The 14,037-nt window shown below is 33.6% G+C and overlaps 1 protein-coding gene across 1 annotated transcript in view; it reads right to left on the bottom strand.

Moving 5' to 3' along the window:
- DPY19L2 (dpy-19 like 2) overlaps positions 1-14,037 on the bottom strand; it is a gene marked incomplete at both ends in the record, with an annotated part of 87,420 nt that overhangs the window by 54,455 nt on the left and 18,928 nt on the right. The window contains 4 exons of the mRNA XM_082661699.1: positions 3,886-3,985; positions 6,236-6,327; positions 8,044-8,101; positions 12,745-12,838. Of these exons, the coding sequence (XP_082517825.1) occupies positions 3,886-3,985; positions 6,236-6,327; positions 8,044-8,101; positions 12,745-12,838 (344 nt within the window). The remainder of the gene's footprint in view (positions 1-3,885; positions 3,986-6,235; positions 6,328-8,043; positions 8,102-12,744; positions 12,839-14,037) is intronic.

The raw sequence follows: 14,037 nt of genomic DNA, 5'->3' as shown, positions 1-14,037 counted from the left end.
AATTTCTTTCCCACAGCACTCAGAGCTCTGCGGTGCGACCTCCATGACTGGGGCAGGTAGGAGATTGAGAAAGAGGCAAATAAGAATATCAGAGGGCATTGAAAGGATGCAGTTCCTTCTGGTTGTGCTCAGGACTCTGGCAGGAAACCTGCCTACCAGCTGCTGAGAAAACCACCCAAGGATCCCTCCACTTGGCCTGCAGGCACTCTTGACACCTCCTGAGTGTTAAACTCACACCTCTCCCGACTCTGCAGCTGGCTCCTTTTTCATGTTCCTTAGTGTGGCAGTAAGAGTGAGTTCTAGTAGATAAGGAGCTCATGTGAAAAAGAGGCCAGGGTCTGTGGGCCTGTCTAGAAAAGACATACAAGCTTAATAATTCTGCCACAGAGGGAGCAAGAAGCATGAAGCAGGTGTATCCATATAAGGTCAGAGAAAACCCCAGATATAAGCAGGATGAATGAAGAATATATCCCACCTGAAGGCAACCTGAAATGCAAAAACTGCAACACAAAACTTCAAGGAACATGAAGAATCAAGGAAACATGAATAAGAATAACATGAAATATCACCAAAAAATCTCAACAGTCCTCCAGTAACCAAACTCTAACAGAATTCTACGATTTACCCGATAAAGAATTCAGAATAGCTGTTTTGTGGAAACTCGACGAGGTACAAGAAAATACAGAAATACAATTCAATGAAATCAGGATAAAAATACATGAAAAACATGAGAAGATTAACAAAGAGATAAAAATGATTAAAAGAACAAAACAAATTCTGGAACTGAAGAATTCAATGAATGAAATGAAAACTGCAATAGAGTATCAACATCAGGACAGACCAAACAGAAGACAGAACAGTGAGATAGGAACTTTGAAATACGCTGTCAGAGGAGAAAGAAGAAGAAAGAATGAAAAAGAGTGAAGAAAGTCTATGTGATTTATATGAAAATATCAAATGATCAAATAAGAGAATCACCGGAGTTCTATGAAAAGAGAGGGAGAAAGGACAGAAAGTTTATTTAAAGAAATAATAGCTGAGAACTTCCAAACCTATGAAGAGATTTGGACATGCAAGTTCACAAAGCTAATAAATCACCCCATTACTGTAATTGAAAAATACCTTCCCTAAGACACACTATAATGAAACTTAAAAATCAAAGACAGAGAGAATCCTAAAAGCAGCAAAAAAAAAAAAGGACTGTAACATATAAGGAACCCCCATTACTCTATCAACTACAGTAATCAAAACAGTATGGTACAGGAATAAAGACTAATATACACAGCAATGGAACAGATTGAGTGACCATAAGTAAACCCATGCATATACTGTCAATTAATATTTGACAAGGAAGCCAAGAATACTTAGGGGGAAAAATAATGTCTTCAATAAATGGTGTCAGGAAAACTGGATATTTACATGAAATTGGACTTCTATCTTACACCACTCACAAAAATTAACTTAAAATGGATTAAAGACTTAAATATAAGACCTGATGCCATAAAACCCCTAGAAGAAAACTTAGGGAATAAGCTCCTTGACCCTCATCATGGCAATGATTTTTTGGATTGTAACACCAAAAGCACGAGCAACAAAAGCAAAAACCAACAAGTGAGACTACATCAAACTATTGATAAAAAGCTTCTGCACAACATAGGAAACAATCAACAAAATGAAAAGGCAACCTATGCAACGGGAGAAAATATTTGCAGATCATCTATTAGGTGAAATCTTAATATCCAAAATGTATAAAGAACTCATACAACTCAATAACGAAAACAAACTGATTAAAAAATGGGTAGAGGAACAATAAATATTTTTCAAAAGAATACATCCAAATGGCCAACAGGTACATGAAAAAACACCCAATATCACTAATCATCAGGGAAATAAAATCAAATCCACAGCAAGATATCCCTCCATACCTATTAGAAAGGTTATCATCAAGATGACAAAAGAAAACAAATGTTGGTGAGGATGTGGAGGAAAGGGAACCCTTGTGCACTGTTAGTGGGAATGTAAATAAATTGGTGGAGCCACTATGAAAAACACTATGGAGGTTTCTCAAAAAATTTAAAATACCACTACCATATGATCCAGCAATCCCACTTCTGGGTACATATTCCAAAGGAAATGGAAACAGAATATTGAAGAGATATCTACACATCTATGTTTACTGCAGCATTATGCACAATAGCCAAGGTATGGAAACAACCTAAGTGTCCATCAACAGATGAATGGATAAAGAAGACATGCTACACACACATATATATATATGTATATAAATATACATATATATGTATATAAATATATATATATATATATAAATCCTGCCATTTGTGACAACACAGATGGACCTTGAAGGCATTATGCTAAGTGAGATAAGTCAGACAAAGACAAATACTTTATTATATCACTTGTATGTGGAATCTAAAAAAGCCAAACTTGTAAAAACAGAGAGTAGAATGGTGATTAACAGGGGCTTGGGGGTGGGGGAATTAGAGACATGTTGGACAAAGTATACAAACTTGCAACTAGAAGATGAATAAGTTCTGCAGTTCTAATGCATAGCATAGTTATTATAGTCAATACTGTATCATATAATTCAAAGTTGCTAAGAAACTAGATCTTAAACGTTCTCACCACAAGAATGAAATAATAATTATGTGACTTGATAGAGGTGTTAAATAACACTATGGTGTTAATCAGGGGATAATCATATTGCAATATAATAATGTATTGATACATCGTATATCTTAAACTTACAAAATGTTAATTACATCTCAAAAAAAAGAAACAACAACAAGTAAAAGTATAGTATAACTTTTGAATGGATAGAAAATCATTAAGGCAATATCAAAATTACCGAAGGAGCTAAATTAATACATTTCCTTGCCAGGAAATGATGCACATTAGAAATCTATTCTACTATGTTGGCATATGCAAATAATGAAAACCACAGAAATTCTGTGTTAGTTATAGACCAAATATAAGGAAGTAAGGCAGAGGGAATACTCTTAACATGCTTTAAACATGCAGCATCAATTAAGTTGTGGTTATAACTTCATTCTTTGTAGACAATTGGCAGCACAAGGATTCTTGGCAGAATTTCTCACTGCCAATAAAGAACATCATTACATATTATCAGTGTTTGTTAGTTAGGTGGAAAGGAGTTCTAAAGAAAAATCATAGTAGGAAATTTCATCCAAATTGACCTTTTACTCTCTGCTTCCCCAGCTCAGTTTCTTGCTATTAGTTACTTAGTTGTTTGAAGAAACAGGATATGGCCTCAATTCACTGAATAATACCATGATTAAAGCTCTGAGAAATGGTGTCCAGTAAGATTCTGCTCTTCAGACAGAACAGCCAACATTTAGCTGGATTAGAAGCAGAAATCCCCTACCATGAAGAATCGAAATGGCCCTTACCATGTTGCGCAGCTTGGCTCCTAAAATGATTCCTCAGACAGAAGGAAAATCTACAGGAAGGTTTACAGAGATCATCTCAAATACCAACAGGAAAAATTATGGATTAAAATAAGAGGAAAAAGTCTTTTGCAGGTTTAATATCTGCCTAACTAACAAACACATTAACAGAAGGTAGATTTATATGATTAAAAAAAAACACACATGTATATAAACTTTATAATTATTCCATATTTTGAAAATCTATTAGGGCACAAATATAATCACATTTAAAATTTCTCTGTAATGAAAAAGAATATAAAAAAAGAACGTATATATGTGTATAACTGAGTCACTTTGCTGTACAGCAGAAATTAGCACAATATTGTAAATCAACTATACTTCAATAAAAATTTTTTTTCCTATGGAAACAAGCAAGCACATCTTGCATTCAACTTAAATTAGTTTAAAATCATCTTACCTGTGTAAAAAGTATAAACTGAGCAAATTGCCAGGGAAGCATAAAAGCAACATTGGAAAGGCACAGTGCAATAAAATGCTTTTTACTATTGTTCGATGTCCTTAATGGAGAGAATTGACACCAGTAAGTTTTACTATAAAAGTAGCCTATCATTAAACTGAATGACTAGTTGCAAAATGCTAAAATCTATTGATCCCCTTACCTTTGATGTCAGACAACAAAATATAGTTAACTTTTAAAAGCTCATTAAGAAGAACTTAAAATATTTGGGTTATAAAAATGTTTATAATAAAACAAACAAAATTAGAGCTTTAAATAAAGTATTGTATCTAGTTTATCAGTAGGTATCTTAAACATATAGCACAGGGAATTCAAGTCATTATTTTGTAAACTTTTAATGGAGTATATAATCTGTAAAAATAATGAATCACTATTCTGTATACCTGAAACTAATAAAATATTGTAAATCAAATATATTCAACTAAAAATTTATTTTTCTTTAACTATGCATGACATTAGAAATTTAATACTCCAGCAAGAATGTCAGAAAGTAGAATCTGAACTGACCTTGCATACCTCGAGATATTTATACTACATGAGCAGCAATAACTTTCATATACCACCACTTTTATGTTTCAAAAAGCAATGAAGAAAAGTATAAGTGCTGGTGAAATAATAAGCTAACGACTATGAGAAAAACCTAAAGAGATTTTAAACAATGACTTTAAAGAAATAATTCTGGAATACAGTTAAACTAATGCATATTGAAGTTTAAACCGTCCATTCTGCAATCATGAGATTTATCAGTAACCAATACCTTTTACCACACAGATTTTATTACCTTTTAGAATATGAAAAAAAGAAATGCACGTATTTTGTGTAAATTATAAAACTGTAACTCTTCTTTTTATAAAGGTTGTATTGGATTTCCACAAATTCTTGTACTGTGGTATATACATTTTCAAAAGGAAAATTTTTAATGATCATATTGTTTAATAATATTATCACAAAATATATTCACTAAGTACTCAGTTATATTTATAAAATAAAAATTACTTTTGGCTAAGGAATGGAGTATAACACATGCACTCAAGGATACAATTCTAAATGTTCTAATTAACATATTTAATTCCATGAACTCTCTGATTGGTTAGACTAATATCACTTCAAAAAATAAAAGTGGAAAATAAACCATCTTTCTAGAAATTTAACTGGGAATGAGTGGGGATAAACAGGCAGCTTCCTCTACCATAATCTTTGAGAGAAGATAAGGTTTAGAGCAAAGATATAGAAATCGGGATAAGGATCAGATTCCCAAATCCATATTCAATCCAAAAATAAACTTTCATGTAGGTTAACAAACCACAAGGTAGTCTGCACCTTTCTAGAGGTTGGTAGTCATGCCAGTATGCCTTTATTTACCTTCCTTAAGCTAACATATAAGAGCCTTAAATGTCTACATGGCAGTGTGCTAAGTGCTCCATGGTTAAAGAGATAAATGTGGCACGGTCTCTGTTTCCAGTGGCATTTTAATACATTAAGTGTATGTTTAGACATTTGTGTATGTATGCTTTATTAACAAATTTACAGTTTTAAGAAAGAAAGAAGACATGTACACAAATGATCTTAATATAGGCAAAATCTGATGGGTACTAGTAAGTGAACTACGGGTTTCTCTGGGAGTTTGGAGGGGACAGTGATCACTCTCTCAATAAGAGATCTCATGAACATTCTATGAACCTATCTCTATGGTAAAGTTATTTATAGTATTCTACTATTTATGTTTTTGTTGTTGTTCCTCAGACTTTTAAAATTTCTGAAATGCTTATAAAATTAATCCCAACCAAAAAATGTGTCCAGGAAAAACAGTTGAGATGAAACTTTGGCTGAGTTTCTAGAAACATCTGTAGTTCCGATATAGTCATAAACATATGAATATAGATACTCCTTATCTATCCAACCTAGCATTTCCCAAATTTATTTGTGCATAGAACACTTTTTTTTTTCATGCTTCATCAAAACCATAGGATGGACAACAATGAGTCAGAGTACATAAGCATTGAGGGAAAAAAGTAATACTTTCTCAAAAACCTTTGCATCTTTACCAAATATATATGAACACATACATATTGGTTTATTAAAACATAACAGTTATGTAAAACCTGTAGCCTAGACTCTTAAGTGGAAAACGATTTTTTACATAGCAATTTTAGATTCTTTTTAAACTGGACACACTATTTTTGAAGGAATTTTTTAAAATAGAGTCCAAATTTAGTAATTATAACGATAGGTTGAAGTAATTTTGAGAAACTTACAATTTAGCTAGTTTCGTTTTATAAATAAAAATTACCTGAGAATCACAGTTAAGATGTACATCTGAAGTACAAGAAATGGATATGAAAAACTTTCCCGGAGAGGTGGTGTCCACATCACCCGAGTAGCCTGAAATCAATAAAATGCTTACCTCACTCTATGTTCCATTGCAATAAACACAATTAATTTAAAAAATCATGGGTGGGCTGGTTTTAGTAATTTTAATACTAGGCTCATTTATTTCTGGATACCTGGTATAGCTCCTCAGTTTTTGGAGTTCTCTTACAGCACATAGCCATTAGGTAGAGAGCCATTAACTAGCAAGTCCAGAAACAAGTGAAAGATAGATCAGGCCAAACGTAAGGACACTCGAAGGACAAACAAGATGATAGGGTTAGGAGCAGTGAGAATTCTGGGAAAGACAAACCAGATCCACATTCCAGCTCTTCAGTGATGACCCTGGGCAACCCAGGGCTTTGGGATTTATACATGCTCAGAAAACTATCTAAACAAATGTCACCTAGGGCATTCACAAACACCAAATGTTTACACATGACAAGTTTAATGTGTATAGACACTCACTACAAGTAATTAAGACTGTCTCTGAATTTGTGAAATATACCTTTGAAAGAGTTAACTATAAATTTCTAAAAACAACTAGAAGTATTTGGGATTCACTGATATGATGTATACAATGAAAGTATTAATTAAATTTTCATATAGACTTTAAAACTATTTCCAAAACATATGGGTGGGAATATTATAAAATTTTATATCAAGAATTCTGAAATTCTAGAAAGAATCTAAACTCTTACAACTTTGCAAGAGTCTTAAAATTTATTGCTCTTCTTCCAGGAAACCAAAATCGTAAACCTCGGAAGGTGAGTTACGGTATGTATAAGAAGGTCAACTCATAGTGTCAGTCATCTGGCATACTCAAAGAAAAGGTCTTGTGTTTATACTAATACACTGGTGACTGACAATGTATTTGTTTGCTTTAAGTTAATATATTTAAGATACTTATGTATAATTTTTATGATTCCCTTGTCTAACTGATTTTTTAAAATTAACCAAGTATCTACCTTTCCCAATAGTAATGGATAGAGATTTCCACCCTATATAATCTGTGCCATAACATACTACATATTTTGCTTCCAAAAACTAGCAGTCAGATTCTTCCACTTTTCTTGGCCATATCCTCAGCATCTAACACAGACTCTGGCACACGTTTTGTACTTGATATTTTGTTGAACGAATCTATCATATTCTAAGTAAGTTTCGATGAACTCTTTTTAGGTGGACCATGTCTTATTGGGCTGAGTTAGTAAGTTAATTTGCATTTTGAAGTCAGCATTTTGTGTAATTAAAAAGGCAGCATGATGTAACAGAAAGAAGTAAGGTTTTAGAGCCAGAAAGATGTAGAAGAGGAAACCCAGCTTCATCATGGTGTGAATGTGGAATCTTGAGTACGTAACTTATCCTCTCCAAATTTCAATTTCATATCTTCTACTGTGAGGATAACAGCCACCTCCCTAAAAATTTTGGTGGGAGTGAGATAATGTACATAAAGTGCCTAAACTCAACTAATATAGTACTTCCTTTTTCTATAAAATATATGTAACATATATACATTCTAAAACCAGGCAAGATAGCTCACACCATAAATTCTAATTATTATGTAAAAATGTGGATCAACATGATTAAAACATCAACTTACAACACAAGGTTCTTTAAAATACTGTCAAATCCTAAGTAATATACAATTAAATACTGTTTTGATGAATAAGTTTCCTTGTTCCTATGCCACCCCTTCTATTTGTACAAATTATTTTCTAGAAAACAAACCTCTCCATGGTTGAAAAAGTAGCATAATACTGTAATTAGACCTCCAAGTTGAGTCCCACTGTAAAAAAAAATGTATACAATCAAAATTCATGTAAAATATAGTGAGTTTTTCACAAAATTATCTTAGATCTTTAAAATGTCATAGTACTAAACCATATAAAATAACAGTAAAAATTTCAGAAGTACCCATGTAGTTGATGTTTTATTCTTGAATGTAAAAGCATACAAAGTAATCTGAATGTCATTAATTTTATATTTAAAATATTTTCTATGTAAAATATTATATGTGAACATAAAATAATTTTTAACGAACAGGCCAGCACTTTAGAGTTTATACTGTATTCTTTGAATATTCTGAGTGGAGGCAAATTTTTGTCATTCCAAATTGGATTTCAGTGACAGAGATGAAGAGTCTAACAGTTTCATTTAGCGGTAACTGAACCATCTAAACTACTGCAAATATTCTTTTGTTGAGTCCCAAGAAACAACAATGTAGAATACAAAACTGAGATCAAGGATGGCTGATTATTATCAAAGATTAAAAACCACTTCTTAAAGTTGCCTTTTCTTTAAAGTATTGTTCATCATTATATACACAGCTTCAGACTCGGAAGACAATAAATATTGGTTGAATGATTGAAAAAAGGAAAGAATGAGTTTAACAAAACAAGCAGAGGAAAGCCAATGGGAAGTAATTTACCTTTAACAGTTTTCACTAAGGGAAGTTCAAAGGACGCACATCAGAAAAGAAGAAATTGAAAGGAGGAAGGTGTGAGAAGCAAGAACAAATGCTGCATATAGAAACTAGGAACATGTGGATAAATCTAAGGAAGATTTGACAACAAAAAATAACAGTGATGACTGCTGTGGAGGGGTACTAGAAGTACTAAATTATGGTAATAATTACAAGATGCTAGGGGCTGTTTTGAAGTAAAGTGTTCTGAAATTCCTTGTACTGATCAAAAAGAAGAGGAAAGATATCAATTAATTTTAGACTTGATCAAGTTAGATATGCATGTTAACATTTTATCATTAACCACCAAAAGAATAGAAATGGAATATCTACCTTCCAAGTTAGTGCCAGTGCGGAAGGGTGGCCAAGGTAAGAAATAGAAAAATTTCCCCAAATCCCTATTTCTTTTGTTTCTCATATTCTCATATGCTATAGTTTCTAATCTCCTCACAGTTTTGGTGACACTTTTATAGCCAACATATGTTATATCTACATATCCTTCTTAAAGACTGGAGCCTAATAATGTATTTGATATTCTAGAACTGTGTAACCAATTTAGAGAAGACTTTCACCTTTTGGGTAGCTCTCCCAATGAAAAGTACTAACTTTTAAAATGTCTTAGTCTCGTGTAACATTTTCCATATTTGAAAAAAGCATAATAAATAAACTATTTTTTAAACTAGAACAATTTAAAGCCTGTTAACATAATCTAAAAGTCATCCTTTCCCTCAAAATACTGATGAGCTTATGTATTTTTCCTATCTGACACACATATAGAAAAGTACATAAAAATTTCTAGATAGCTTATAGAACACTTATAAAGTAGATATTCTTGTATCTACCATATATCATTGAAACAGAAAACTGATCACACCCTGAGACCTCACTTGCCACCTCTTAAGACAGCCACTATCCTGAGTTTTGTGATTACCAATATAACTGCTTCTATATACATATCATACTATCATTTAATCTGTGTTTAAACTTTATACAAATATAAGTATGCAGTATTTTTAAATTTTGTGCATGCCTTGATTCATTCAGCATTTGTAAGACTTTTCCACATTGATGTTTGTAGCTATAGTTCATTATCATTGTTGTACAGTATTTCACTGTATTAATAAACCTACAATGTGCACACTTCTCTGCTGAAGGACACTTAAGTTGTTTCTAGTTTGGAGCTAGTACAAACAATGCTGCTATGTTCCTGTATATATTTTCTGGTGTACATAAAAGAGTTTCTTAGGCATATTTACTTTAAATTGGAATTGCTGAGTTATAAGGTACCTGTATCTTCAAATTACTAGATAATGCACACCATTTTTCCAAAATAGCTGTACTAATTTATATATCCACCCACCAGGGTTAAAAGTTGCCTTTGTAAATCTAGTAGGTGTGAAATGGTATCTCATTGTGGTTTAAATTAGTCTTTTCCCCATAATTAATGATGGTGGTCAATTTTACATGTTTATTGGCAATCTGGAATTCTTCTGGGAAATGTCTATTCATAAATATTTTGTCCGATTTTCAGTTGGGTGGTCTATCTTCTTAGTCTTTGTCTATCCCCTAGAACATAAATTCCATGAGGACAGGGATTGTTTGTTTTGTTTTCCTAGCACCTAGAATAGTGCTCCCAGTCACAGTAGGCATTCAATAAATATTTGTCTAATTAATGAATGTAAGTCTGGATACCACATTGCATACATGCTTTGCAGTATCTTTTCCCAGCTTGTGGCTTATCTTTTCATTCTATTATATCTTGAGGAACTTAAATTCTTTTCATCAAATTTATCAGTTTTCTTCTTCATGGCTGGACTTTTGTACCTTGTTTAAGAAATCCTTTCTTACCCCCAAGTTACTGATGATAATCTTCTATATAACATTTTAAACATTTTATAATTTTGTCTATCACATTTGAGTTTTTAATCCAACTAGTATTTGTTTTTCATAAGTTCTGACTCTGCTTTGTTCCATATGATCTCCCCATTATTTCAGCACCATTTATTGAGAAGTCTATCCTTACTCACTGATCTGTAATATCCACTTTGTCATATACCAGGTGTATATCAATGTACATTTCTGCTTCTGGGTTCTACTTTATTCCAGTGATCTACTTGTCTATCTCTATGCCAATATAACATTGTCTTATTTACATTAGCTTTATAATATAGAAATAATTAATGAAGCAAGTTCTCACATTTCCTTCAGGATTGTCTCAACTATTTTAGGCCCTGTGCATTTCTGAATAATTTTAAAATCAGCTTATCAAGGCCAACAATTTTATCAAGATCACAATTTTTCACTGATTCTGTGCTAGGATTTTTATGCTGAAAACTTCCAAAACCAAGGGGTATATATGTATTAATCTCTATAGAAACATAAACCTTATGAAAACTCAGTAATTGTTGAAAGATTAAATCTAAATTTTTCACTTTTAATGTTGCACAGTTCAAGAATAACATTGTAAAGAAATCTGATGATTCAGTTAAAAATGTATTCTGTTGTCAAAAACAAAATCTGACAGAAGTGTCTTAAATAATATGGATGCTTATTATATCATTCAACAAGAAAATAAAAAATAAGTGTCTGTTGGCATTGGTTCAGCAGCAGAAGGATGTTAAGGCAGACATATGAGGGCTTCCCTGGTGGCGCAGTGGTTGAGGGTCCACCTGCCAATGCAGGAGACAGGGGTTCGAGCCCCGGTCCGGGAGGATCCCACATGCCGCGGAGCAGCTGGGCCCGTGAGCCATGGTTGTTGAGCCTGCGCGTCCAGAGCCTGTGCTCCGCAACAGGAGAAGCCACAACAGTGAGAGGTCGCGTACCACAAAAAACAAAAACAAAAACAATAAAACAAGTATGGTTTATGGCTAATATGTAAGTGAAAGATTCTCAAAAGACTATAGAATCTTTAGAAAGCACAGGAATAGAAGAACTGCAGGGTTTGTGAGAGGCCCACATACCGCAAAAAAAAAAAAAAGGCAGACATATGTGCTATGTTTATGGCCTTTTCCTCATGATCACAAAATGACTGCAATAGCTCCAGGTATCACATCCAGGTAAAAGCAGGAAAATAACAGAAAAGCGGCAGCTGAATCTAACCTTTTGTTAGAAAGGCAAATGCTTTCCTGGTGTAACCAAGTCTGATTTCACTTTCTTTTTCACCAGAAAAGCTAGCTCATATGGCTCTCCCAACATGCAATGGAGAGTGGGAAGCAGAATACACAATGGTCATAGTTAACTTCAACCTATCACCTGAAATTGGGCACCCTGCTACCCCAAACAAAATTGTGGTTGCTGTTATCAAGAAAGATAGGCTATCAAATGTAAGTGTATGCTACAAGTGATATACATTTTCTTTTACTGCTTTCTTAATTTCACATGTACAGAGATGAAAATTAGAAATATTAATACTTTGCTACTAATGCCAACCAAAGATCCCCTCTAATGTTATAATAATTTTACACATGATCTAGAGGTATTTTCATTAAAATCTTTGTTCAGGAATCTTAATAAGCTTAAAAAATACCCCCATAAGGATAAAAGACAGGCCTTTAAGATATTGTTTTAGTGACAGCTCTAGCTTTTGGCTGCATATTTGGCTCAGCTTCTGAAAAAAATAAAATCTAAAGGTTTCCTACTATTAGTCAATTAATCTTGTTATTTATCCTTTTAATTAATTAATTAATTATTTATTTATTTTTGTACGCGGGCCTCTCACTGTTGTGTCCTCTCCCGTTGCGGAGCACAGGCTCTGGACACACAGGCTCAGCGGCCATGGCTCACGGGCCCAGCCACTCTGCGCCATGTGGGATCCTCCCGGACCGGGGCACGAACCCGTGTCCCCTGCATTGGCAGGCGGACTCTCAACCACTGCGCCACCAGGGAAGCCCTATCCTTTTAATTTAATCAACAAATGTCAGAAAGTCCTTATTATCCCACTGAAAGATCTTTTAATACAGTAGTCTTACCTCAAGTATGCACCATATATGAAGAACAATCCCATCATTATTCCATTTAAAATAAAAATCACACCAACATAAAAGCAAGCAGGGTCTCCCAATCCTTTAAAAAGACACAGATTATTCAGTATTTAATGAATAAATTACTATACAGTAATTGGGCATAATTATCTCAATGCTTTGTAATCAAGAGCTAGTGAATTTGCTGAAAGCTTTGCTGCTCAGACTGCTGCTCTATTTAATAGTTACATTAGTACTTTCCCCATCCATGAGGCATTATTAGTTACATTTATACTTTTCCCTATTGAAGTGTTGTTATAGTGTAATGATTAGTTGGTGCTTCATTTTATTTAGGTGATGCTGCTATTGTTCCGTATCTAGAACTGTCTGTAGAGCCATTTGATAAATTACAAGCGAAAATCCATTGCATTAATTTTATCTTTTGCTAGGCTCTAGGATGAGTAAAATACGGCCCCTGACTTCAAGGAGCAGCTTTAGTCTGTATGGGATAAATTAATCCATTATCATGTATAGCCAGGACCTTAATACTTACTATATCCTGTGTATAAGACAATACATATATATATATATTAACACACACACATAATCTACTAGGTACTTTGCAATCATCATCTCACATAATACTCAGAACAAATCTTTGAAATTACTTGGTATGACAATACGTTTTTTAATGGTTGAGAAAACAACACAGAAAACTTAAGTAACTTGTCAAAAGTTATTTAGCTGTAACTGGTGGAGCCAGGATCTAAAGGCTGGCCTTTCTGATTTCTTCTTCTTCTCTGATCATTCCTTTTCAGTCTGTCCTAGTAACTTCTCATCCTTTTACACCACCCCCCTTCAATGTTGGACCACCTTAGGCTCTGTCATATACCTTCTTCTTTTCTCAGTCTGTATATTCTCCTTAAAGAAATTCTTCCAGTTCCATGGTTCCAATTATCATCTATATACAGATGACTCCAAGTATACCTTCAGATGAGAACTTTCTTCTTATTCCTATAGGTATGTATATGCAGGTAGCCTCTTGACATCTACACTTTGGGGTTTCTCAGGTACCTCGAATTAATAGCAATTCAAACCTGCTACTTTTAAAAATGTTTCTTACCACTTTGAATGGAGGGACTCAATTAAGCTAGAAACCCAACAGTGTTACATAAATTCATTCTCCTTCCCCTTCCCCATCAAACAATTACCAAATCTTGTCGTTTCTCCTTCCAGCTATCTCTCAAATCCATTCATTTTCCAGTTACCTTTCCTGCAATCACTTGCTGAGAGCAAAATAGT

Source organism: Grampus griseus (genome assembly GCF_964374135.1).
Source record: "Grampus griseus genome assembly, chromosome: 9".
In the NCBI taxonomy this organism is placed as follows: domain Eukaryota; kingdom Metazoa; phylum Chordata; class Mammalia; order Artiodactyla; family Delphinidae; genus Grampus; species Grampus griseus.
The sequence above is the reverse complement of the archived record's forward strand: the minus strand, read 5'-3'. Positions and strand labels throughout refer to the sequence as shown.